This window comes from Zootermopsis nevadensis, unplaced genomic scaffold, assembly GCF_977971745.1.
Source record: "Zootermopsis nevadensis isolate Lab colony 2312 unplaced genomic scaffold, Znev_1.0 Znev_ptg000013l, whole genome shotgun sequence".
Taxonomy (NCBI): Eukaryota; Metazoa; Arthropoda; class Insecta; order Blattodea; family Termopsidae; genus Zootermopsis; species Zootermopsis nevadensis.
The window spans coordinates 13,622,095-13,650,093 of record NW_028259145.1 but is presented as its reverse complement, the minus strand read 5'-3'; the positions used below and the strand labels follow the sequence as shown (position 1 = coordinate 13,650,093).

Here is a 27,999-nt window from a genome sequence, read left to right as displayed (position 1 = left end):
GAAACAAATGCTAATTCGATGATGCCGGCTGGCACACTGATTCACTATGAATGTCGGCCGCACCCCCTAGCGGCAGAAGCTCGTACTACATCCGGTTCGCCCTCTATTGACACAGTCTTGAAACTTTCCGATCGTACCTCGTATGTTGTGAACTGTCATTTCTCTTGCTTTGTTGTGTCCACTGTGTGTTGATCACCTGTAGAGAACTTCTGAAATATGCCCCTAACAGTGCAGAACTGCTATGGCACTGCAGGTGTGTATTGTGATGTGTTCCACATCCTTGGCTCATACTCTGAAAGATATCTAGAATGTAAGTAAAGTCTGTTTTGTTCTATTCATTTTCTGTCTTGCATTTTGTATATGACATTAGAACCCTGATGATGGGGATGGAGATGGTTCCTGAAACACTGGTCTGTTTGTGTAACCAATTGACATGGCTGATTGCTCAAGAAGATTTTATTGAATTCTCTACTTTCTGATCCCTTTTGTCAAATTTCTACCCAGACTATTATTGCTGTTGTATTTATTCTATCTTGTGCTGACTATTTGGCTCCTGCAACTGTTGAGCTGTTATTGTTGTTATTAGTATTAGTATAAATGTGTGCATTATCATTTCCTCAGCCACTGCAGTTTATCCCTTGGTTACTTAATATCAGCTACACCTGGTTTGATGAGGTTACCATTTCAGTGTTTATTTTTACCCACACATCTTGTCTACATAGCCTGCATTGCATTTGCTATAGAATTATTAGTAATAAACTAATAAAGTAAAGTAAAGTTTATCCTGCTTCATGCCATACAGGCACTTGGGGTGAGTGAAGGTATAGCTCCTCTCTTTCTTGACCTCAGCACTAGATGGGGGTGAGAACTGCTATGGTACTAATAAGTACATTTAAGTGGAGTATGGCTGTTGTATATGCGTTTACAAAAAATATGATTTTATATAGATATTTGAAATTGCAGAGATGTTTGCATGTACTGTACAATAATTTCCCGTAATCACTGGGAAATAGAATGCAATATAGATGAATGGTAAATACAGTGTGAGTTTCTGACAAAGTATACTACAAATAAGTAAATAAGAAACCTCCCTGTTTTTGCAAGGATTTTAGCATCTACAATAACAATATGATTATGCAGATAACAGCAATGGGAGCATTACTAGAACCTTTCAATATTTGATTCTAAGGTTTTATTTTGGGAGGTGTGCATCTTTTATTAAAGTACTGTTTAGGGAAATGTAAGACACTGTGTGGCAATCATGTGAAATATTTTGGTATGATGACTGACTGTGAACTATTGACCTCTGAAAGTTGATGTGTTTCAAATGCAGGCACCCTACTGCTAATAGTTTGAACTGTATGCCCATTAACTGACTTTTTTCTTGAAAGTTCTGTGTGAACACTATACTATTGGAGACTGACACATGTAAATACATTCAGTTCTGTTCTTTAAAGAACGCTGGGATAGTGGTTGCCTAAATTAGGGAAACCATAACAAGATTCACGTCAGAGGCCTGTTGTCTACAATACCTAGAAATAAGCCGCTAATTTCGTATAAACCGCCCAAAGTTCGAAGTCTTGCAGAAACGAAGGTATTCCAACCAATCCCAAGAAGAAACCCTTGGTTGGATTTGTCCTATACTAGAAAACTTGATTTGCTAGATATGTAAGACCTATTAATTTAAGTAATGATAAAAATACAAATAAGAGTTTACGTTAGTTCCTTTAATGGAAATGTACCTTATATATTTCTAAATATGTTGTCATATTACAATTGTTAATAAATCCTGAGAAGGGGGTGAACACGTCAATGTGAAGAGCCCATTCAGTCTGCAGCAGAGATCCAGAGAAGTTAAAAGTTAAAGTACGAAGTATGTAGGTTGTTTCTAAATGGCTTTGTCTGAAATCCGTGGCTTAAGTAATTTACTGGAAACAAACAAAATATCCATTCGAAAGGTATACTACTAAGTTTATATTTTTCTGTACCTTGCTGTTTTTGTGATAACTACATAGGGTTGGTTTAGTATGTGATTTTTGACTGTCTAGACGTCTGTGCTTCAGTCTAGTTGCTGCACCCCTTTTCTGTGTAACGTGATGAATGTGGTGAAGTATAATAATTAATCTGTAATAACGAATTTTGCTCTTGTATATTTATAACGATGTAATTCGGTGCCTTAATGAGAAATGCATCTGTGATCTGGAAACTGAGAAGTGACGTGGGCGGTTTACTTATTTGGTCTCAGCTGTCAGCGAGGTGGCACGTACGGTAAACACGTTGAAGAGAGCAGTATAAATAATTTTTTTGCAGAATAAGTATATGCTAAAATGTGCCAGGTATTGATTACCACCAAAATTAGACGCGTGTACTGATTGAATGAAAAATATGCGTTTGTAAAATTTTATTATCCATTTGTGTCAAGTTACCATACGTTATACTTCATGCAATTTGACCAGTTATAACCGACAAGTCTGTTTAATTAATGTTTTTCATGGTGTTTTTATAACAATAGGCTTTGCCAAGCGATGGCTATGAAATTATTTAACTCTTTTGCAAAGAACTTATCCATTTGATTTCCTTATGTATTGACATTTCATTAGTGTTAACTTTTGTTCTGTGTCGGTAAAAGTAAATTATGGATATTTTGAATTAAGTACTGTAGCTCAGTCAGTATAGTGACTAGCTACGGGCTGGACGACCGGGGTTCGATCCCCGATGGGGACAGAGGATTTTTCCTCTAGCCTCTGCGTCCAGACCGGCTCTGGGGCCCACCCAGCCTTCTCTACAATGGGTACCGGGTCATTTCCCGGGGGGTAAAGCCGGCCGGGGCGTGATTCTGACCACTCACCCCCATCTAGTGCCGAGGTCAAGGAAGAGAGGAGCTATACCTCCACTCACCCCAAACGCCTACATGGCGTATAGTGGGACAAACTTTACTTTACTTACTGTGAGTTTCAGTACTTTTCTCTGATTAATTATGACATAACTGATTCTGCAGTTGTCTTCCATGAGACTGTTTTTTGCAGTGTGAACAGGATGGGCAGGTGGTGCATGGAGGGATTATGGATAAAAATCTGGTTCAAGACAGTTTGTCACCATGGTCACTTAATGGAACCCTGTCTGACTTCCCTCAAGTGAGTAAAAGTTTATGCAGCTGTTGTAGTTTCAAGCAGATGTAGGGTTGCGTAATATTGTAGGTAAGTTAATGCTGGGTGTAAATGTTCTAAAAATCTCCAGATTGGACTCTGATAAATTTCCACCATTAAAGAGAACATGTATCTCGTTTGATAATATTCTATTGTATGAAATATGTATTGAAATTGCTGTTGGCTATGTGGCAATTCTTTGTGGTGTTTTTTATGTGATTATATATAATTGCTAGTGATTTTTTTCAGTGTTGGTGTTGTTTCAGAAATGTGTACATCTGTAGTTAATATTAAAGTATACTTTCACCATTTTGTAATCATAATAATGTGAAGGACAGGTATGATTTATGGCATGGATGTTGTACTAAAAATTATGTGCTGAATACAGAAATTACAGAATAGCAGATCTGGTACTGGTCTGTGGCTTTTGAAGAGAATATTAGGTTTTATAAATATTCTACAGATGAATACAAATCTAGGCTGATAAAAGTTTTGAAAAGCACTATCCATTGGTAGCCTTACAGGACCACATTAATGTTTATTATTTTAATTTTATATAATGATGCCGTGTGTAATCTTATATTGTTTCTTACAGTGTAGTTTATAATGTAATTCTTCATCAGTATACCAACAAACGTTTATTAAATTTGGTTGACAAAATAGGCAATGACATACACATTTCAGGCCCTTTCAGATATCCTCTTTGCCATTTTTGTTGTGCGTCACTTTTGGTTGTTAGTCTAGCAACGTAATTATGTTATAACTTATGAAATCACAACTTTTAATTTATTAGAACTATAAGGATACATCTCTGTTCAATTCAAATTATAAATTGTTTTAATGTCAAAAAAAGAACCTATGATCCATCCATCCGTTCTGGCATGATTACTTCTGTGGTTATTGTTGTGAAACTGAATGCTAGATATAGGCATCATACACTTATGATGTTCATGTTCAAGTCTTTAAAAATAAAAAGCTGATATTTTTCAAAGATGTAGCACTAAGTTTCAGGACCATACATTAAGTGCTGGTCCCACCTCCAAAATGTCCATAGCAGCCATGTTGGTATTATTGATAGAGGCAAATTTAAGAACACAGAGGTGGAGTGGTCTCTTACTGGCTTGATGTTCATACAGAATTTCTAAAAATCATCAGTTGGTTCAGAAGCTATAGGGAAGGGTTTACAAACTGACAGATGGAAGAAGACGTGTTTGTGGTGATACCAGAAGCCTTTGAGATTTAAGATTTTTAGGGAACTGAAGATTTGTATTGTTGTGTTTTGAATTATGCATTGTTGTAAGTGGTTTTCACCCTACAAGACTATATAGCATTGTGACCCAGAAGACCACAGTCCATATCAGAAGTCTGTCATATCTTATAAAATAAAGTTGACTAATAAAATGAACCACTTCATAGTTTATTGCTTACAGTAACAGACATATGTATGAAACTTTAAAGTAGTAGCTTAATTATGTATTCATCTGTTTGATCGAGTTTAAATTAAATTTTCGATGTGGACAGTCAACCACTGTATGGTTCATCTTCAGGTCATTCTTAAAAAAAAATTTTATGCTATTTAACATTCTGCCACAAGGAAGTTCTCTATAAATATGTTTCATCATTTCACATGTAATTTAATTATGTATCTGCTGTACTTATTTGTTCATGTTAACTGTTGCTTACTTCTTGGCTGTATGAGGCTTGCAGCTTCAGACTTACTGCCATGATAACCTCAAATCCTACTTACAAGGATTTAACAGAAGTATTTTGTGCTAATCATGTACAATGCATGTAGTGCCAATTTTACTTACAGGAAAGTCTCATATGACTCAGCTGTGAAGAGAATTTAAGTCCTGTTACAGTCCATTCATCATTCATATTTTAAAAGTTTCAGGGTGTACAAGACAGAGATCTGCAGAGCCAAGATGGGGCTCCATACTTGGATAATTCGATGGTTGATGATCTTGTGGCAAAGATATTGGATGATGATGCCTTTGTAGTTGGCAGTGGGCCTAATGACTATTTTCCAGGGTATGTACATTAGGTTATGTTTGTTTTAGCCTGTATACATGTGTCCCATAAGTGCATTTTGAAAAGTATAGTGTTATTTTGTGCTGAAAACTACTGAAAAGCTATTATGTATATGGGGCCTAAAGTTTTTAATTAACATGTTATGAGATGTTTTTAGAGTTTGCAGTTTATTGTAAAGAAAGAGTAAATAAAATTATAATTGTAACAAAAACATTATTATGAAATGTAGAGTAGGCATAAATAACAACATCAATTGATGAAAATGGCCACCATTATTTCAGTTTTTGTGTGGTGCACTTGTAACTTGTCTTGCAGTACTCTGGCATGGTTTTCATTTCTCCTACTGCATGATGTACACAATGCCACAGCTCCTCTTTTTTTTTTTTTTTTTTTTTGTTTTGTGCAATAAGACTTTGTTTTAATGTGCCCCACAGGTAGAAATCCAAGGACTTAGGGTCTGGTAAGCTAGTTGGTTACTGTAGTGAACCATTATGGCCTAACCAGTGATTCTGAAATGATTTGCTACATCATTGCTAAGGTGTGAAGGAACCCCATGAAGAAACCACATTTCCCTTGACAGTGGTTAACTCATTAACCAAACAGTCTAATAACCTGCATATGTAAGCAGTGTTAGTAGCATGAAATTAATCTGTATTAAATAATTTACAATAACACACCAGAAATTTATTGAAAATTTGTACCTGTCTTACTGAATGAAGGTTCTGCTTTGACCATGTGTGGTCTTTCTAACAAGTAATATGTTGGGTGAAATGAGCTTCATCATTGAAAGAATCCTTGAAATGAAGTTTTGATCACCTTCTTGTGTTGGACTATTGACTAAATGCTTAATGCTTGATAAATCATCTGGTTGCTGTTCTTGGATTTGCTGCAGATGCAGTAATTGGTACCGTAGGGGTGCTTCCTGTAGTACTCTTGGAAACACTTTCATATGTTGTACTTGCCCTTATTTTGAGTGCCAGTGATGTAAGTACATTTGAGCTTTGTTAAACAACCTGATGATGTCACTGCTCATGTTGCGGCCTGGAAAAAACATTTGGAATTTTAAAGTCTTCTGAAGCATACACCTTTCCAATCCTGTTAGTATCCCACAGGTTCTTAGGATGAGATACTTATTACCTACAACTAATCTATAAGGTCCCATATGCATTGTTCAGTTTTCAGATAGAATAACACAATATTCTTTTTGACATGCAAGTGTAGGATACTGTACAGTGGTCCCTTAGTGTATGATGCCATTGATTAATGATCTGCCTCTTGTAGGATCCCATTGTTTCTATCAGCAATAAGTTTTTGATTAATGAAGTGTTTATATTGCATGGTCCACAGTATTGGCTAATCAGAGCACTCCTAGGTGGAATAATTTCTATATTCACTTAACAGTAATTTCAATTAATGATGGCTTTCTTGTGGAACCAGTTATTATTATTATGTTTGTATTGTTGTTATCGCTTGGCTGTTGTCAAGCACTTGAATAAATGAATTGAATTATTATTAACCAAGGGACCTCTGTATATCATTGTAGTTTTAATATTCAGCACAAAACTTTATTTTGTTTTTTGAATTTAGGGGATCATCGCAGAGGGAATCCGACATTTTCTCTCTGTATAGTGGTTCCAGTATGTTGGACAGTCGATGGGCAGAGCAATATCAGAATGGTGTGAATGTAACTTCTCTTAATCTTAGTGGTGTGGACAGCTTGGGCCCAGTTGATGGACTAAAAATGTCAGACTTCGGGCAGTCGCAAATTGACATTGGGAAAGATTTTGTGAGTAATGAATTTTATAGTGTTATTCATAATTAATTATATTTTTGGTTAAAGTAACCACATTCACTGTTGTACTAAATTGTTGATATAAAGGATTTTGTTTGAATGAACTCAGACTGAATTTATATCTCATAGAAGTTATACTGCAATGACACAGCTGAGAATTTGTCCTGACTAGGGACTCTGCTGACTTCATGTGTTAACCTCACTCTGGAGCTTTTCCTTCCCATTGCTTTAATTTGTCAAATGAAGTATGAGCAATAACAGAGCGTTTTGTGTCAGCTGTGAAAGAACACCTGCAACCAGACACAATTAAATTATTCAATTTAAATGTATGGGAGTTGAGTAACAAATAAGTTTAAACAATGACATTATCTCATCAGAAGCATTAAAATGAAAGTGTCGACACAAAAACTACCTAAATAAAGCTATATATAATCTAAGCTTGTGTTTTACACCATATTATATTATTATGGTACATGGTATCTTTGTTAAGATCATGATTTGAATTCCATTTAGGGAATTATTGGCAATACTACTCACTAATCAGGTTACTGACATCTTTTATTGTTGGAGAGTAAAACTGCACTTGTAGTTGGAATAATATTTGTGTTTTAGTATGTGATGTGCTATTAAGTAGTTTAGTTGTGGTGTGTGAGAATGAACATTTAAATATATAGGTATTGTTAGGTGTCCCATTTTTTAGTTTTTAAAATCAGGTCATCCTGATCTACTAGCAAACACTTTATGTAAGTATTGTCTCATGCAGCATGTTAACATTATTAAACAGAAACATGTCAGTGCAAGTCAGTCATGCACTTTGCTGTAAAATGCACATTACTTACAGACCTAAATATGTTTTTGAATGTATCTCACTATTTGTTCACCTGAGAAATAACTGTAAATGTTTCTGGGTTCCATTAAATATCCATGTATTTTTATATAGTATTTGCATAAAACTAACTTATTTTGGGAAAACTATTATTGTAACAGACCCTGTAAATTGTGCACCTTTAAATGCACTGTTAAACTTCCTGCTGCTGTTCTGCCATGTAGCTGATCTTCAGTCAATTTAGAACACATTGCATATGTCTAGGTAGCAGAGGAATGCCATCTATAAATTAAATGCACCTTTATAACGCAACTTTAAATTCATTCAACCCTGGAGATTGGAAATTTCTTGTGCTTAACAGCTGGAAGGTCATACAAGTTTTCACTAAAATGATTATTCTTTCAAGTTTTTACAATGTCATAATGAGACTACAGAAAGCAAAAGTGAGTAAACTTCATGATATGCAATATTGAACGTTTCACTATCAGTGGTAAAGTTCAAGAGTCCAGTTATAGAATTGTAACAAACTCTGATTTTCTAAGAAGAGAGAGTTATCACAACAGACTAACTGTCTGGCATTTGAAAGTTTGAAGAAGATGAATTTTTCTGTTTCAGTTGAGCTCCAATTCAGAGTACCCATGCCTAAACCTAGGGTCAGTAGAGCATGCCGATTTTGATGTGTTAAATTTGACAGCAATGCAAGGACATTGTCCAGGTTCAGGTCAAGATTCAGGGCAGTCAGTGCAAGCACTACCACCCCCTCACCCTCAGACAAGGCCCCTACAACCAGATCCATATTCTGAGCAGCTCCAGTTGTGTGCTCAGCAGCAACAGTATCAACCAAATCAACAGGCAAGTGAAGAAATTGTGCCATTGAGTTATTATGTACATCTTTTAGGATATTAGAATCTCTCCTATTATAATCAGAATTTGCATTTGCCTTCTGCATAGTATATATGGGTTAGCAGTAGCAACACAAATACAGTCAAACCTCGGTCCACGAACTTAATTCATTCCTGAAGGTCGTTCGTAAACCGAAATGTTCATAAACCGAAACTATTTTCCCCATAGGAATTAATGTAAAATGGATTAATCCGTTCCTGGACCCCAGATGATTGCTTATTTAAAATTTTACAACAGTACTTTGTGCACAAGTATGAGCCAGGATAGCTCAGTCAGTATAGTGACTAGCTACGGGCTGGACGACCGGGGCAGAGGATTTTTCCTCTAGCCTCTGCGTCCAGACCGGCTCTGGGGCCCACCCAGCCTCCTCTACAATGGGTACCGGGGTCCTTTCCCGGGGGTAAAAGCCGGCCAGGGCGTGATGCCGACCACTCACCCCCATCTAGTGCCGAGGTCAAGGAAGAGAGGAGCTATACCTCCACTCACCCCAAACGCCTACATGGCGTATAGTGGGACAAACTTTACTTTTACTTTGTGCACAAGTTCTTAACACAAAATCAATGTAAGCCATTAAATCTATCACAAAAAAGATAAACACAACACTAAGCAGATCAAATATAGACGAAAACTTGATTTAGTTTTACCGTACCTGTATGGAGGATAGTTGATGGCGTAAGTGGAAGGTGGTGAGGAAGTGAAATGTTATTGTTTGGAAGGGGATTCTTTTTCTTTTTTCTGTCTCTTGGCACCACTCGACTCTGCATCAGACTCACTGGGCCTCTGTCTCACTAAAAAGTTGTCCAGTGTGATTTGTTTTTGTCTACGTTTTAAAATGTTTCTAAAGTGACACATGGCATTATCATTGAAAATGTTTATGCTGCGGCTTGCTACTGCTTTATCGGGGTGATATCCTTCCACGAAACTTTACACCTCACCCCATTTTGCACAAATTTCACGGATCAAAGAAGTAGGAACATCCTCCCTTCCTTCCTCTTCCTCTGAAGACATTTCCTTCACAATCGCCTTTTGTAGCTGCTTCTGTAGTTGTTCCAGTTCTTCCGTGCTGAGTTCATCTTTGTGGTCCTCTAGTAACTTCTCCACATCTTCATTGTTAACTTCCAAGCCCATGTTTTTGCCTAGAGACACAATATCATCGATAACAGCAGAATCTTCATTGTCAAAGCCCTCAAAGTCTCTGCCTGCAACACATTCTGGCCACAATTTCCTCCAGGCTGAATTCATGGTCCTGTAAGTCACTTGCTGCCAGGTTTTGTCAACGAGAGTTAAGCAATGAAGAATATTAAAATGGTGTTTCTAAAAGTCTCTGAGTGTTAATTCTGTGTCAGAGGTTGCCTCAAAACATCTTTGAAAAAGTGCCTTAGTATAGAGCTTCTTACCTGCTGATCCATGGGCTGTATTAGAGGAGTCGTGTTAGGAGGCAGGAACTTCACTGTGATAAAATCTAACTCCTCCATCAACTCGTCTGCCAAGCCAGGAGGGTGAGCAGGTGCATTATCCATCACAAGAAGGCACTTCAGTGGCAAATTGTTTTCTTGCAAGTATTTCTTCACACTTGGGGCAAAGACTTCATGAATCCACTCAATAAAACATTGCCTAGTTACCCAAGCCTTACTATTAGCCCTCCACATAACTGGCAATTTACTTTTTATCACATTGTTTTTCTTAAACACCCTCGGATTCTCCGAGTGGTACACGAGTAATAGCTTGATCTTGAAGTCCCCGCTTGCATTTCCACATAGCAAAAGAGTCAGTCTGTCCTTCATTGGTTTGTGTCCCGGTAATGCTTTCTCCTCTTGGGTGATGTATGTCCTTGGCATTTTTTTCCAGAACAGACCGGTTTTGTCACAGTTAAACACTTGCTGGGGAATGAATCCATTAGCCTTTACATAGTCACTAAAATCTTGCACAAATTCCTCAGCAGCTTTTTGGTTCACACTCACAGCCTCCCCATGCCTAACCACACTATGTATGCCACTTCTTTTCTTAAATTTCTCAAACCATCCTCTGCTAGCTTTGAAAACATCAGTATCTCCACTCGTACCAGGATATTTTTTTACCAGGTCACCATGCAATCGCCTTGCTTTTTCACAAATCATACCCTCAGAAACACTGTTGCCAGCTAACATATTGTCGTTTATCCAAATTAGCAGCAATTTCTCCACTTCTTCAATCGTCCGTGGTCTTTGTTTAGTAATAACTGTCATTCCTCTTGCAACATCGGCTTTCTTGATTGTCTCTCTATTTTTAAGAATAGTACAGATCGTTGATTTTGCCATCCCAAACTGAGTAGCAAGATCAGAGACACGAACACCATTTTCATGTTTGGCTATGATTTCTTTCTTAACATCTATCATGATATTGGTATTTTTTCTTTTCACTTTGCTGCTATCATTGTCTTTCTTTGGCCCCATGCTGGATCATTCTTCTACGAATACTGCCGATGCTGATACTCCCAGCTTATCGCTCCACGATGTTGACGGCTTGCGTGTTCGTAACTCAAGACACAGTACGTCATCCGAGAAGCTTTGTGTTCGTAAACTGAATTGTTCATGATCCGAGGCGTTCATGAACTGAGGTTTGACTGTACTGCAGTTTTGCCTTAGATTGTGCCATTAGGAAAGTTCATGAAAGTCAGGGTAGTTTGGAAGTGAATGGGACACATCAACTTTTGGTCTATTCTGTTTATATCAATCTGTTGAGTGATAATATAAATTCTATTAAAGTGAACACACAAACACTCTTAAGGGCTTTGAGGGATGTTGGTCCAGAAATAAATGAAGAGAAGACGAAGTATATGATCATGTCTCGGCATCAGAATTCAGGACAGAATCAGAATGTAATTAGTCAAAAATGTGACAATTGAAGTACTTGGAGACGACATTAACAAGTCAGATTGACATTCATGATGAAATCAAGAGAATATTAAATTCGGTGAATGCTGTTTATCATTCAGTTCAAAATCTTTTGTCCTCCCATTTTGTATCAAAAAATCTAAAGTTTAAAAGTGTAATTTTTCCAGTTGTTCTGTATGGGTGCAAAACTTGGTCTCTGACTTTGAGGAAGGAACATAGATTTAAGGTCTTAGAGAACAGTGTTGAGGAGAAGGAGGAGGATATTTGGACCTAAAAGGGAAGATGGATAAGGGAGAAAATTATATAATGATAAACTTCACAGCCTGTACTTCTCACCTGACATTGTTAAGGTGATTAAGTCGAGGAGAATGAGGAGGGTGGGACATGCGGCACGCATGGGGGAGGGGAGGGGTGTTTACAAGATACTGGTTGGGAGGCCTGAAGGAAGGAGACCACTGGGAAGACCTAGGCATGGATGGGAGGAAAACATTAATATGGTCCTTAGGGAGATAGGAATTGATGGAGCAAACTGGATGCAGCTAGCTCAGGATAGAGTCTGGTGCCAGGCTTTTGTGAACACGCTTATGACCCTTCTGGTTCCATAAAGAAAGTGGGCTATTCTTCGACAAGTCGGGTATACAATTTACTTTTGAAACAATTTCCTGCACCATAGAGTGAGTGAGTGTGTGAGTAAGGTGGATAAATGACTCTGCAATAGGGTTACAGTAATTTTTCTTTGTATTGAGTACCCTTTTTGTGCACTGCATGATTACAAAAGCAAAACAATTTACTGTATGAAGTATCTTGTAAAGGGATGCAGCTTTATATTACATAGTGATTTTAGTCAGATCAGACTGCTTGGAAATTGTAATCCTTGCGTTATTAATAGTTCAAATAACTTCATTCTTCTCGGTGGCTAAATATAGTTACACTACTATTTTTCATTTTAGGAATGCATTCCTTGGTGTGATATTGAATGAGAAGACATGCAAAGGGGTATTGTTGGATGGAATTTTGTACTGTTTAGTGGCACATTGTTACACAGTACAATTTTTTTTTTCTCTTCACAGCTCTGACTGGGTGGCCAAGATTCCTAATTATTTTAAGATATATCACCACAGAAAGTTTTAAGAAATTATTCTAAGAGTTCCTGAAGTTTGCACAGCCACCATATATGTTTTATTGGTATTTCAGGGTTTCAATTCTTCCTCTGCTATGGTGAAGGACCCTTCATCTGATTCCAACTTCATGACTGGTTCGCCTCTGTCTCTTTATTCATCTAGCTCAGTTCCACAAGGTTCAGGCCCCCATCAGCCAGCTCAAGGTATGACTAACACCAGTATAATTTTAAAACAATTATGAGATCTGACTCATAAGTTTCCAGAAGTATTACATTCCTTCAGAGTTGTCTTTAATATTTCTACCAGCAGTGTTGTCATAACAGAAATTAGTTTTCCTTTGACACTTTGAGTATTGCTATAGTATTGTGTTTGATGTTGTTAAGCTTCTTAAACATTCCTTTAGTCTGGGGTATAGGTGGAGGTAAGGAGAATGCAATGGTTGAACAGCAATGTGATGTGATGTGATGTGTTGTGGAACTCTGCTGAGAGGGCTCTGTTCACAGGTACATTGGAATCCACCTAAAGGTGTGGCCTCACCATTTTTACAGGTAGCAACAGTTCTGTCATCCATATTTTAATAATGTTATTTCTTCTCTGTATTCTTCTGACCTCTTAACCATTCAGATGTGTGTTTTTTTACATTTCCTCATTGCCTTAGGATACTTTCAACATCTGACATGATTTTGCACAGTATTTTGGAGATCAGTTGTTTGTTTTAAAAACTTGATGCCTGTGTTTATGATGAACTCACAGCCGTGATTTAGCAAATGCCACAACAGAATAAAACAAACTTCATATTCACTACAGCCTCTTTTAGTTTAGCTTACATTAAGTCAGAAATGCAATTTTTTGTACATAGTTAAATTTGTTTATTGAAACACTAATTTATGTGTTTTCACTGTGATTTACAATTTCCAGTAGCTGAATGCTCCAAATGTTTAGCATATTTGTTATGATATTGTTAGAGAGGCTTATTTTCACTGTTACTATCAGATATCAAAGATAAAGGGAAGGTTTACAAATTTGTCTGTTTTGAGGAGCATTTTAAATTGATTGTATAATTTGTGGTAGAGTCCTGCTGTTCACCCTCTTGGACATTGTCAGTCAGCAGTTTGGGCTGAGTTGGGTTGAGATTCATTTTTTGTTTATTGGCAGCTGTGAAATTTTGAATATTTGTTAATGGAAATGAAATTTTACTTTATCTGTAATTTTTACTTTTAATTTTGTACCAGACTGAAAGAAAATTGTTTTTGCAGTTGTGTAAATATTTTGTCATTCTTTGTGCAGATTGTTTTCCTGTTCAGAATTTAGGTTTTTCCCACAGGTCCTATACTGTATGGACAGGGTTTACCAAATGACCAGCAGATGTACAACTATGTTCAGATGTTGAGTACTACCAGCAAACTGAGTCTGAGCTCAAGTTCTAGTTCAGAGGCACTTAATAATGTGAGTGGTTACTCTGCTCCAAATCAGTCACAAGTTTCAGCTCTTGACAGAATCAATCCTGTCCTACCCAAGAAAGATTCCAATAAGGTGAGTCAAATTAAAATAACCACATATTAAAGGTTATATGGGCATGCTGTCCAGGAGGTTCATCTCCATTGTCTCGAAATAAATTTAGCATATCTGATGTTGAAGCATGTGGACAGACAAATGAATATGCACAATCAGTCGTATATGCAGTCATTTTGTGAACATCATACAAGTCTTATTCAGAAAAGCACATAATTGGATATATAAATACATTTGGACTTGCGATTCTGTGATATATAATTACATGATCACTTTCGTGAATAATAGAAGACATGCAAGTGTAATTGATATTGTGGTATCTAATCTTATAGATTATAACATTGAGAGAAACATTTTATGTTATATAATAATCAGATTAATATGATGTTTACAATAAAAAATAGTATAAACATATACTCCAGTGGAATACTCTTACTCCACATAAAATATATTCTGGATTCTTGCTTTCAAGATCTGTGTTCTGCTGTGGTCTTCATATTCATTTGCTCCAGATAAATTTTTAATTTCCTGTATTTTATCCATTTTGTACTTTGTTCATGTAGTAGAAATAAAGGCTAAAGAGAGAAACATACAAGTCTCATTGTAAAGGTGGTTGTTAATTACTTTTCTTGGATTTTATTAAATATACACCATTTCAAAAACTTTACAACTGAGCATTAAAGGTTGCAGTTGTTAATGAGGTCTATATTTTATACCTTTCCAATTTTTTTGTTACATTTTTAAAGACTTTTATAAAATTAGTTTTCAAGTGTATTTCATGGGGTATATTGGACCAGTTTTAAAAAAATTGGAATAAATCCCCAATACTAGATTGCATCAAAATTTATTCTTTAGTTTTGGTGATGAAACATGGACAGACAGATCTTCCAATTATTCTGTCGTATTGTTAACATCATGCAGAGGTCATATGACTAAATTATGTAGAAGTCAATCAGCTGCAACACAGTTGCACTGTCTTCTGCGCAGGAAACATGGCTAGTGGCACAGCTACTAATGTGCCTTCTCTTGGTTATCTTTTCACTTGCTTTTTACATTACTTCTGTTTGTCTAGTGATATCATGAAATTTTCTCTTTTACTAGATGTTTTCTATCACATGTGGTTATGAAGTGATGTTACTTTGAAACCCTGCCATTGCATTTTAGACACATTTTATGTATGATATATAAATAGATGAGAGTACTACATATAGTTTTGTAATTAATCTTGAATTTCAGTCTTGCCCATTCCCTGCAAGTCTTCTGCAGTTGGCCAATGGTTATGTGGGGATGACAAGGCATGACGTATCTCAGACTAGTAGCAGCACAATGTGTGATGCAAGTCTGAACAGCCTTGACCATCAGCTTTGCCTCTTGAAGATAAATGGAACAGCACAAAAAATTAACCTGCCATGTGTGTCAAGCAGCAAGGAATCCTGTTCAAATATAGTGCCAGCCTCATGTTCAGGTCCTGGTTCATGTTCTAATTCCCAGCAGTCGCCTCCAGTCTACTCTCCCATTGGCTTTCCTCGAAACATCAGCAACCGATCTTCAAACCACAGCCAACAGGTACAGTAATTATATTTCAGAATTTTTATTAGTATTTCTAGGTACGAGGCGCGTCCCAAAAGTAAGTTTCCCTGGGGCCGTTTACAGAAACAAAACACAATTTCATGGAAATATTTATTGCAACAGATACAGCAAGTGTCCAGCTATTTTTCAACATATTCGCCACCGGAATTGAGACATTTGTCATACCGTGGGACCAACTTTTGAATACCTGTGTCGTAGAAGTCTGCCGCCTGGGATTGGAACCACTGTGTGACAACCATCTCCGCCTCTCTATCATTCTCAAAACGCTGACGCTGACCGGACAGGAATTTCTTGAGGTGTAGGAAAAGATGGAAATCACTGGGAGCCAGGTCCAGGCTGTAGGGTGGATGATTAAACACCTCCCAGCTGAACTCCTGCAGGAGACTTGCTGTCCGTCGAGCCGTGTGCGGCCTAGCGTTATCGTGCAGGAAGACAATACCGGCACTAAGCATCCCGCGCCGCTTGTTCTGAATGGCCCGTCGCTGAAAATTGTCTGCACCAGCGACGCACCATCTGCTTGCTCATAACGTTAGGCCCATAGACCCGGCACAGCTGACGATGAATTTCGATCGGCGCTATGCTCTGTGCATTCAAAAACTTTATCACTGACCGCACTTCACAGTTGGCGGGAGCTGGAATAAGAACCTCCATCTTCAACAGCTGCAACGATGCTTAGTGCCGGTATTGTCTTCCTGCACGATAACGCTAGGCCGCACACGGCTCGACGGACAGCAAGTCTCCTGCAGGAGTTCAGCTGGGAGGTGTTTAATCATCCACCCTACAGCCCGGACCTCGCTCCCAGTGATTTCTATCTTTTCCTACACCTCAAGAAATTCCTGTCCGGTCAGCGTCAGCATTTTGAGAATGACAGACAGGCGGAGATGGTTGTCACACAGTGGTTCCAATCCCAGGCGGCAGACTTCTACGACACAGGTATTAAAAGTTGGTCCCACGGTATGACAAATGTCTCAATTCCGGTGGCGAATATGTTGAAAAATAGCTGGACACTTGCTGTATCTGTTGCAATAAATATTTCCATGAAATTGTGTTTTGTTTCTGTAAACGGCCCCAGGGAAACTTACTTTTGGGACGCGCCTCGTATTTTATAATTGCTGAAAGTTTTTTCTGTTAAAATACTTGAAATTGAAACCATAATATATAGCAGGTCATTTATTACGTACTCTTTTTGTAGTTACCCGAATTGATGTTCTGATAGTTGGTTACTTATTTTATAAAACAAGATTACACTGTGTTATTGGCATCCCATCATGCCCTTCAAGCTCCCCTCCCTTTATCCTTTCATTCTGGAATGACATGAAGGAACTGTTAATAAGATTATTAAATACCCAAAATTTTAAGAAATTATGTACCAAACAGAAGAAGTCGGGGAAGACCTCTGAAGAGGCTTTTGGAAAAGTGAAACCAGAACAGGCCAACAAATGGCCTAACTCCTTGAAAGCTACATGATGATGATGATGAAATACAGAAGCAAGATCTTTAGGAGATTATGGGTTTAAGAACTTGGGGCATCCAGTTTAATGTCATACCATCTTCATTATGTTTTCTGTCACACATGGTGAATAAATATAAGACAGTATTGAGAACAGGACATTCTTTACTGTACATTAAGAAACATACAAATATTACATTAACAAAAGTTGATTCTGATTTATGCTGGTTTGCTTTTACAGAGTTCTTTAAGCTAGGTTTCATATTCTTGAGTTAAAAAGTGAGTGATGTAAAGCTGTTATTATGGATCAGATTATTATATTAAATAATTATGTAATTAGTCATATTAGCTATAGTTTAATTATACATGTCTTGTGATCCTTATGATGAAAATCTTGATGTATCTGTTGTAGCTTATAAATATATTTTAACTCTGGTAACACATGTGTAAATAGCATTCTCCTTTGGAGAAACAGTGATCTGTGAAAATAATTGACACAGTTTATTACTTATAAAAGGATATTTCTTTATTTCAGTCCTTTGCTTCTGGTCTGAGCAAAAGAGAATCTGGAAATTTTGGTTATGGCAGTGGAATAAGATTTGGAGGACCATGTGGTATGGATAGAAGTGGAGGGAGTACTTACTCTCAGAACCATAACAACAATAACAATAACAACGAATTGGGGGGAAAGACTTTACAGGGCTTGACTGGAGTTCCTCAGCTGAATCAACTTTCCAGTGGTAATAGTGGATCAGTTTTCAGCAGCACAAACTTCATTTCTGGTAGTCCACCAACATTTGAACCTAACTCTAGCTTCCTGCCAGCAGATCTTCGTCCAAGCCTTCCTATGTCATATGGTCCCCCTGGTACCAATTCTCTGCCTCCATTACACCATTTGATTCCTCCACCACCTTTGGATGGTTCTCCCTATCCTACAGAATTGTATGCAGAGTTGATGACGAACAGAGCAGGCCTAGGATATCTACCACCAGGTCCTCCATCATCATCGCCATCATCATCCGATATGATGCCATTTTACGATGTTTCAGGAATATTTCATTTCTCACCACACATGTATGGCTTCAGGTCTGTTCGGTAAGTAACAAGACAGTAAAATTTATTTAATAGTTAAAGGAAAATGTTTTAAGATGATGAATGCTGTTTCTTAATATATCTTACTGTTTACTGAGGTTGGTAGGAATAACAAAACTTTCCATATAAGATATTTTTCAGATAATTGAAAATTAGAGTTCAAATTAGGTTTACATAAGACATTATATAATGTTAAATAAACTTGCCTGAAAGATCCAGTTTCATTTCTGAAGGTAGAAATCCACATTTTGCATGGAAGCATTTGTAAACCCAGATTTCCATTTTATACTCAATGATAGGGTAATAATGATGACAGCTGGTGAATGGAACTTGTAACTCAGTGTGAGATCTGAGTAATTTTGGGGTTCTGGTTGTGTTATATGTGACATACACAAAGTTTTAACATTAATTTGTCTTATTTGTGATGGTTATGATATTGGAAGTTAAGTATGGATAGAAGTAATAGGTAGAAGGCTCAACAATGAGAAATTTAATTAAGTTTACTTTCATGGTGAGGAATACAAGTAACTGTTACTGTTACTTCCATTATGGATAGAGGCAGGTGGATGAATTCTTTTGTTCTTATTTATTTCTTTTTGTATTTATAGAAACAAACCTTTTTTCCCCCCACCTTTGAAATATCTGTCAAATTGATGTATAATAAAATTGGTGCAGGCGCAGTGGACCATCCAGTGAACTTCACTTACGCCTTGAAGAGTGTTATGATCAGTTCAAGAATCTTGAGAAGGAACGCAAAAAGACAGAGGCTGAGCTTGCCAGGCACAATCCAGGGAAGAAAGTTTCATCTGCTAATAACATTCCTGTACCTAGACTCCCACCCAATCCATCACGTGTTGATCGCCTCATTGTGGACCAATTGCGTGAACATGCCAGGGTAAGTACTTCACATATGAGATACTGGTATATAAACATTTAATGTGATGGAAAATTTAGAGGACCTGTATTTTAAAGCATACTTTATATCCATAATTCAGTTATTTCTTATTGATTTGTAGAGCAACTGCTTCTCTTTTGTAATGAACTAGAACTTGCCTAAGAAAGTGACATCTGCTTTGTATTGTTGTTGTAACAAGTTATTGCTGCATTAAAAATTCTAAAACAGTACACATTAAACTTTATTTTTCTGATTATTTCCATCAACAACTTCAGTTTCATTTGTCCATAACTCCTTCAGTGTTGTGAACAGATAGAATGATTACTTTGTGTTTTCAACTTTTAATGACCTCCCCTGAAAGTAGGTGAAGTATTGACTTTATGTCATGGGACTCCTTGTGTGTGTGTGCATTTGTGTGTACTCCACACACACATGTGCAGACACATACATGCACAATTTATAAAAGGAAGTATTCATTCCTGAAACATTTCTTATTCTCACAAAAAATTGTAGTGTAATAATTTATTATAAATGTAACTATGGCACTCGTATTATAAGAAACGTTATTGCCAAAGTTCTTTGTATGGAGTAGCACAACAAAAAATTATGCATACTGTTGTAAGGGTTCCTGTTAGTACATAGCTAAACCTAAGTGCAACTAAATTTCAAAAACTTTATCATGTAGAGTTTCTGCTTTTATTTTATTATAACTTGAGAGAAATCCAGGATACTCTCTCCTTATTGACAGGTGATCACACTGATTGCCAAAATGGAGCGACTCCGTGGTGAAGCTGTCAATCCACAGATTCATATGTCCATGGAGGCATGGCTTGATTCCATAAAAAAAGTGCAGGCTCGGCGTCGTGATGAAATTATCAATTCAACCAACCGACATCATAGTATTGTGGCTGGGATTCAGACTCCTCGTATTCAAGAGGACAAAGGTGGGTAGTTTACTTGTGTGCTTTACATATTTGCCTGCACCTAGGTTATATACTTCCTGATTATCATACGTGTCCCCAAATTAAACCAAACAATATAATTTTAAATTTGATCTCATCATTATGTCATCTCACACTTTTAGAACTCACTGGGCATGTAAAAACATGTGATTTCTCTTGGCTAGCTCTCAGATCTCTCATCAAGTAGGTAGGCCTATAGTTGAGCTAAACAGTACAGTCTCAGGATTTCCTATTCATCAGTTTCAATCTGTTAAATGATTTTATTCACTATATCATCCTCAGAGAACACAGACCATTTAATTTCAGTTGCAGTTGAAGTGCTTACATTTTGTAAGAGTTATCTGAATGAAAATATATGGCAAGCTGTGATCTAATAGTATAATATAGTTATGTTTTAATGCAGATATACTGGCCCTAGCAGCTAGTATTCAAGAACTAAGTGCAGGATCTCGTAAAGCGCGAACAGGCATGTGGTGTGCCCTAGTTGTGACACTGCTGATGCAAGAACAAGAACCAGAGAACAAGGAGTCAAGGGCCACAGGAATAGCAGATGAAGTTGTCAAGGTGGAAGGTACCTCTGCTGTATCTTCTACAGCAAATGCTGTTCCAGCTGGTAGTTCTGCTACTGTTACTACTTCTGATTCCACCACTAACACACTCATCACCACAACTGCTTCTGCTGCTGCTATTGGGAAGTAAATGAACTATAAGACAGAGGCTAGAATCTTATGAAGCTAGCTCAGATGCATTTGTTTAGAAGCATTGACATTATTCTTTACCACTTTTTACCTAAGTTATTTAACTGTTTATTAACTTATATCAGTACATACTTGCTAGTTTTTAGTAGAGAATTCCTATAAGAAATGGAATAGGTTCCCCCATAGAGTTAATAGTCTGATGTTTTACTGTGGATGTTACAAAAGGGAAGCATTCTATGCAGTAAAGTTTGTTAATGATTATTTGATCATCTTGTTGCTGTAGATGTGAAAGAGATATGAGCAATATGGTTTGAGTTGAGGCTCTGTTGGTGCAGAATGCTATGTTCTTGCTACCTGTACTGATTTTAATTTTAAATACTCTTGATGTTATTGAAGATATTCTGATGATAATTAATGTTTCAGTGATGCTAGATAGATGTATGTATTTATCGAGTGTAGACTAGAGAGCATGGCTGCAGAGTCCACTTGCTAACATATGAACTGCCTAAGGAAAGGGGCTAGAATTTTGTTACTAGTTTTCGTATGATGCAAGGTTTTAGTACATACACAAGTGTGAATAAGATATTTCTCTTCTTTCTTAAAGAATGATTTCCTGTGCCTCAGTATTCAATGACTAGTCATGCTCATTGTTTCAAAGACCAGGTTTTGAAAAGACCTACATTCATAAATGAAGTTTGAGTCAAGCTTATATGTTGTATGTAAGATATGGTCTTGTCAAAGGAAGGGTCAATTGCAATGGAAACATATTGCCTTTTGATTGCCAAAGTTTTGCCAGGTTTTCCGGCTTACTTGTCCTTTCAAATGCTCTCTTCAAGTTACAGTGTTTTGTATTAATAAGATGCATTCTGCTAGCTTGATGTGTTTAGCGTTCCTTAGAATTTTCGAGTTTTTTACACAATTTCACACAATTTGGAAACATTACTTGTACTACAAAATTCTGTACAAACATGTATTTGTATGTGATGATGCCATTCAAAACTTGTATCATTGCACTTTTGTCATCACTACCTTCTGCAGTGAATCTTTTCTAAGACTGATTGACTGTAGTTATTGTCTTAATTCTTCTTTGTTGCAAAACAAAATTTTTATTATTAAGGTAACAGTGGAAGACAGAGGAATGTTCTCATATTTATTCATTATATTAATGTTTTCTTCAACTTGTTTTAAAATATTTGCATCAAAGTTAGTAACTGTTGAAGGGCCACTGATATATGTGTACCATGAATGTATTTTTGGGTGCACTTTGTAAGTTGTAACTTAATCATTCTGGTTGTATGCTCAAACGTGTTTGTCTTGTCAATGCCTCCCTTCGTAAATAAGCTTCATCAGTTTCATTGGATGGTGCATTGTGTAGAAGAAATTATGTTCCCTTCATATTTGACTGTATTAGGATGTATCGTACCTCAATATTATTATTTAAACAAATAACTGAAAATAACTGCACTTGCAAATATCTGTAATTTATGTTGGAAGGAAAAGGAAGTTTTGTGTCTCCTCACCTTTCCATTGGTTTGGTGCTTTCTCTCTGGCATTGCTGACATTCTAAACTGTGATATATATATATTTATCAAGCCAATACTTATGTAGGATTGGAATAGCAGATCTTTAGTCTCCTTCTTACACAAGCGGAATTAAATCTTATGAGTGTTTAGGTAATTCAGTGCTAGTTGTCAAAACTATAGAGGACAATCCTACTGTAATGCATGTGATATCAACTATAATGACTCGAAGAGACCAAACTTCTCAAAGGAACATAGTTTAACTGAAGATACTTTTTTTATATAGAGAACTGCATGATGAGTCTGCTTGTATAACTCAAAAATATCTTTTAAAAACCTATTTCAAATCTTCAGTGTGAAATGATGATAACCAGTGTTTTATACTTGTAAGTGTGACGCTCCATGACAGCATAGCTGTAAAGTTATTGCACCATATCATTACTGTATTGAAGTTAAAGTGTTAGAAAATTTAGCTTTGCAACTTGTTGTTAGATATTATATGGTTACACCATTGTAAGTACATGATTCTAAATGGAGGTCAGTTGAGAAGTAGCAGCACAAAAACTGATTCCAGTATTGAAATTGTTTTGTGGATTATGTCATGTATAGTGACCATAACAGATATAATTGTTAATACTACATTATGATACTAAAGTGTAAGAACCTTTGGCCATGGAAAGGACTCATATTTATTATGTAGTATTAAAGTAAGGTTTTATAAGTGCTTCCAGTTTGGAGATTTCTTGAACTTCCTTGCCACACAGTTATTGGCAGGCAGGTACACATTATTTTTAGGTTCAAAGAACATTAGTTGTGTTGTTTTTGGTATTTATCTTGAATCTCTTGGTTTATCAGTGAGTTTTACTGGTTCTTTTATTACTGCCCTACTTTTCATTGCTTCCTATACTGGTAAAGGTGATTTGTTAAGGAGATCACATTTTTACTTGTACATTTTAATATGTGATATTGGGAACAATGGTAACGTAAATTCTCTCATGTGCAGCCGTGGTAATTTGCTGGTGCTTGTATGTGTGAGATTGCCTGTACCATTAGTACTCAGGGACTAGATCTTTCCCACCAGATTGAAACTTCTGAGAATTTACAGTTTCTTAATGAATTTGTGTTTATGTCGTAACTAGATGCTCATTAACATACTTGTAAATAATTGCCTGTATTCATAAAGTGATTATAAGTTTTGTAAAATGGGTATCTGTTTATTATTTTTTCTGGACTTAATTTTTTTCCATGACCAAAGGTTCTCATTCAGAATTCATCTTGGTCCCTTTCTAAACTATTTTTAAATGAGCTGATGTATATTTAAAATTATTCAATTAGACTACTAATATTATGAAATATTTTCTGTCACTGAAATAATTTTCTCAAGGAGGTTATATGCTAAATTTATAATGCTTCCAGCCCAGTTTTGAAAACTAGATGGTTTTTAATTCAGATTTTAATGAAATGGAATTTTGTGATCATTCCTGGGTAGTCAGTAATTGTCCATGTCCAAAGTAGATACGGTGTTCTGCATGAAGTGCTACTGTTTGCAATAACACTGCACATAACGTTACATAGCACACAATGTGTAATATTGCATGATAGTGAAAGAAGGGTTCAGCATCACTTACCTATATATAGTTACTAGGTAGCTACAGCAATAGTTGTTTTATAGTTCACTTAAGTTATTAAGGCAAAGCCTAGATTTTATTTAGTTTCATGTAGTAATTAACTGGAATTTCTGTATTTCTGGGACTGTCAGTATACATTTTTAATATTGACACCTTATATGTGTATAACTGCAGTTACTTATTTTTCCATTGTTTATTACAGTTACCAGTGTATTATTATGTTTTGAACTTTAATATTGGTGCAGTATGAACTGGCTGGGGCAGTATAACATATTATGTATTTGCAATGACTTAATGGTTGTGATACATTATTGAGAAAGGGTTGGTTTTTTGTCCTGGATGTTACTTTTTAGCCAAGGTACTCCAATGTTTATTTGGGGCTTGCTGAATGTTTTGGTAGATTTCCTATTCTTGTAAAAACTGCCATTAGGCTAAGTCGTTGTGCCTCTATTCTCCTAGACACACATGCAATGTGTTCTGTTGAAATTCATTCATGTCATTGTGCAATTGTATGTGTTGGGTATTCAATATTATTGATACGCTTGTCCAGATCCTTTAAAATATTCATCCTCTTGGGTCTTGGATAACACCGAATAGGACCTCAGTGTAATAACATTACATATTCCCATTTGCACTCGCACAATCTCATAACTTATATGATTATATATGAAATACTAATTAAATGGGCTGTGGTAGATTTAATATATTCATTGTGGGTGATATAATAATAACACTGTATTTCTAGACGAATAATGAATTATTCACAGATATTGATCAAAAATATTTTAGTGTAGTGAAGAAACCTAGCTTAGTGCCATGACAATTTTGGGGCAGGTCAGGACCATATTAGTATGAGGTGCTCATTGTTTTGTGCTGGAAATGCATAGCAGTAGAATTTTGTCTTGGCTAGACATCTAATATTCGAATGGATGTTTCTGTCTTTGCGTAATTGTAATTGATGTAGGTTTACAGTATTTGCTATTGGTCACTTACAACATTCTTAGTGCATTAAGAATGAGTAATTTTCATAGGAAATATATATTGTATGCATACAAACATTAATAATGATTTGCAATAACATTTATCTGGCTATGTGATCTGACACCATTAGTTTCGCCATATTTTGTGCATAAAAATGTATTGCTATGTTGGATTTTGTATTGTACACAAACAGGCATATACCATAACCTCAACTTGATAGTAAAACCAATAGCAGTATAGTACAGCAGATGAATTTTAGTACATTTGCATACTGTTGATCAATACTGCTGCAAAATTACTTTATTTAAATGACTACACTATATTTATTTATATATGTCTTATTTATTTAATATTTATTAACTAAATGAAAACCAGCATCCTGAACATATCAGGATTTGAAGAGCTTATATTAACTTGGAACTCCTTGCATTTCTGAAACAGTACTAAAATATTAATTAAACTATTGAGGTTTCCTCTCCATTTTAGTGCATATGTTAGAGTACAAAATGTGACTAGTTGAAACATATAAAAGTGATCTGGTTTCTGAGAAAGGAGTGAAAGCATTGTGTTGTAAGTTCATATTGAGCAGACTTTTTTTTAAATTCAAAAATGAAAAATATTTTGGTCTTCATTTAAAGGGGAAAGAGATAAGGCTTTTTGTCTGGATAGAGAGAAATAAAGTTTTTTCTTCAGTCAAGTCTGAAATTTGAAGCCGCAGGACAGTGACACAGGATTGTGTAAAAAAAAAGCTTTTTTATATTATGTTCAGGTAATTATCAAATTTATACAAGAAATTGCAGTCATGCTGATATAGTGGAAATAATTGTAATAATATTACGCTCTTTCACGTGTTTTCTCAGAATCCAACACATAGAATGATGCAGTGTTTCTCATTCTCCTGACAAAGTCATATCGAATCACTCCATTCTGGATTCTTATAACTGATATTTTGGTCATTAGACATTTTAGACTATAGATAATTTTATAACACCATTTCTTATGACATCTTTGAGTGAAGATGCTCTTAGCAAGTGGTACAACCTTCCTGCATCATATCAAAAAATACAGACCTTTAACTTCCCTTGCAATTTAGGTCTGAACCAGTGTTTTACAACCCATGCAAAGGAATGCCAGAATGTTTGTCTGAGCTTATTATTCTATCTGATGTAAAAAAGCATTTACTGTATTTCCATTATGTTCTTGGCCACTGGCACCATAACAAATTTGTCATTTATATATATAATAAAAGCATTTGTTTTAAAGATTGAGGCCCAAATTAATGGATGCTGTATTCTCAATGTGAATATCAGGTAAAGAACAAATTTGTGTTATCTTATTGTCCTTTTAAACATATCCTTGGTTCAGTTTTTCTACATTATAAGAGGTGTGATTATATTACTAAGTTTACCAGTATATTAGTTAACAGCTACATTGAGTGACATACGTTTCATAATGACTTTGGTCTTCTGATTATTCTTGAGAAGCATTGAATCACAATACAGTTACTGAAATTAGTACTAAATGATTTAATAAGAAGTTTTGATTGAAATAAGTAATTCAGAAATTTTATTGAGGGCATGTATTGTAATGTACGGGTATTTGGACCAGTCGTATGGGTGTTTTGTAAGAAAGTAAAAGGCATTGAGTGTCAGTACCTATCCAAACATTGGTTGCTAGTGGTCATGTATTGTGGAATTTATAAATGATATTCATGTTGTATTATTATGCAGACACAATAATGTTGGTTACCTTGTGTGTGAGTGAGAGAAAGTGACCATATGTTATTTTCTTTATTTCTATGTACACAGTACAGGATGTCATTTTATATTTGATATAGTATCACTGTATCTTAGTGGTACAAGTAATCATCCTTACAGTGTGTATTTGTAATATAAAAAGCCCCAAATACATGAGAAGAGACAAAGCATAGAAATTGTTTTCATTATATGCCTGTGTACTTTTGAATATTACAACTTCCTTGGTAAAGACTACTGTGAGGTAAATAATAAAAATTACTGAAGTACCCAGTTGGATTATAAAACACAAGATGTCAGAGGAACCAGTATTACATCCAGTGCTTCGAAAAAAGTCACTTCCATTCTTATACAACAAATTGACTGAAAGTGCCAGTATTTAATTTTTGTGTTGTTCAGAATATTACTGTTTAGTGCCAATGTGGGTAGAGCATTATTATTGGGTTGTGTTACTTCACATGCATTTGGAGCTTGTCTAAAAACTGTTAGCTTTTAGCCAATCACTATGGAAGCATCATTATGGAAATGTAGTTCCCGAGAGCAATGTCAAAGAAGTCAATAGAAACAAAAGAACAATATATTGTATTAATCCACTATTTTGTAGAAGCATTCCAGTGCTTTTTGCCTGTTTAATACTGTCTCAAACAAAACAAACGAAAACTTCGTTCTGTGTTTCTTTATTAAGTGTGTAAGTAGTTTTGTAGTGTCTGATTTGGCTGATATTTCCATACTTAATGTATTGTGTTACCAGTGTGAAAAATTATTAAGTTTGCCTGTGTTCTTGAATTCTGAGTTTCAGTGGAGATGATTTGTTTTGAAGAACTGCTCACTAACAAGGTCTATTTCTCATAGTCCAAAGTTTTGGGTTGCAGTGCAGGATCTTTATTCTAATGAAGTAAAAACTTATTTTTCTTGCAGTGTATCAGCTTTTCATATGGGAAAAGTTTTGGTGGTTAGATTCATATATATATTGCATTTAAAAATAATACAAATGATGTGTTATTTGGTTTAAGGTTCAAAATTAGGGTTTTGGATTAATGATAAATGATTAAACAAGTTATTTTTGATGTACTAGGTACTCATTTGAGGGATTATAAGATAATAGTATATGAATGCAAGGTTGAGAAGTGAAAAAAATTGGTAGGCAGGATTTTGCTTACATTTTGTGCAATGGTTTAAAGTGTCCTTTCTGTGTGAGAATATAAAAATAAAGATAAACCCAGTA

General features: G+C 35.9%; 1 protein-coding gene across 4 annotated transcripts; it reads left to right on the top strand.

Moving 5' to 3' along the window:
- The first annotated feature begins 290 nt into the window (after positions 1–290).
- Positions 291–27,999, top strand: LOC110836898 (uncharacterized). Of its 4 annotated transcripts, none has more exons than XM_022078611.2 (12): positions 291–310; positions 3,027–3,134; positions 5,035–5,177; positions 6,765–6,963; positions 8,411–8,647; positions 12,766–12,895; positions 14,017–14,225; positions 15,441–15,770; positions 17,780–18,339; positions 19,012–19,231; positions 19,980–20,175; positions 20,597–27,999. In XM_022078611.2, the coding sequence occupies exons 2-12, from the start codon at positions 3,063–3,065 to the stop codon at positions 20,890–20,892; spliced, it is 2,592 nt and encodes an 863-aa protein (XP_021934303.1). In that variant the 5' UTR covers positions 291–310; positions 3,027–3,062; the 3' UTR covers positions 20,893–27,999. The 4 variants fall into 4 exon arrangements, with proteins under 4 accessions (XP_021934303.1, XP_021934300.1, XP_021934299.1 ...); XM_022078608.2 differs by lacking the exon at positions 291–310 and adding an exon at positions 1,800–1,958 and having other exon boundaries at positions 5,041–5,177; XM_022078607.2 differs by lacking the exon at positions 291–310 and adding an exon at positions 1,800–1,958.

What these genes read in the sequence shown, in the direction of transcription:
- LOC110836898 (XM_022078607.2), top strand. Translation starts at nt 1,893, where the DNA reads ATGGCTTTGTCTGAAATCCGTGGCTTAAGTAATTTACTGGAAACAAAC. An exon ending in CCTAATGACTATTTTCCAGG is followed by an intron (nt 5,178 to 6,764) that starts GTATGTACATTA and finishes TTTTGAATTTAG; the next exon opens with GGGATCATCGCAGAGGGAAT. An exon ending in CCCCCATCAGCCAGCTCAAG is followed by an intron (nt 12,896 to 14,016) that starts GTATGACTAACA and finishes TTTTTCCCACAG; the next exon opens with GTCCTATACTGTATGGACAG.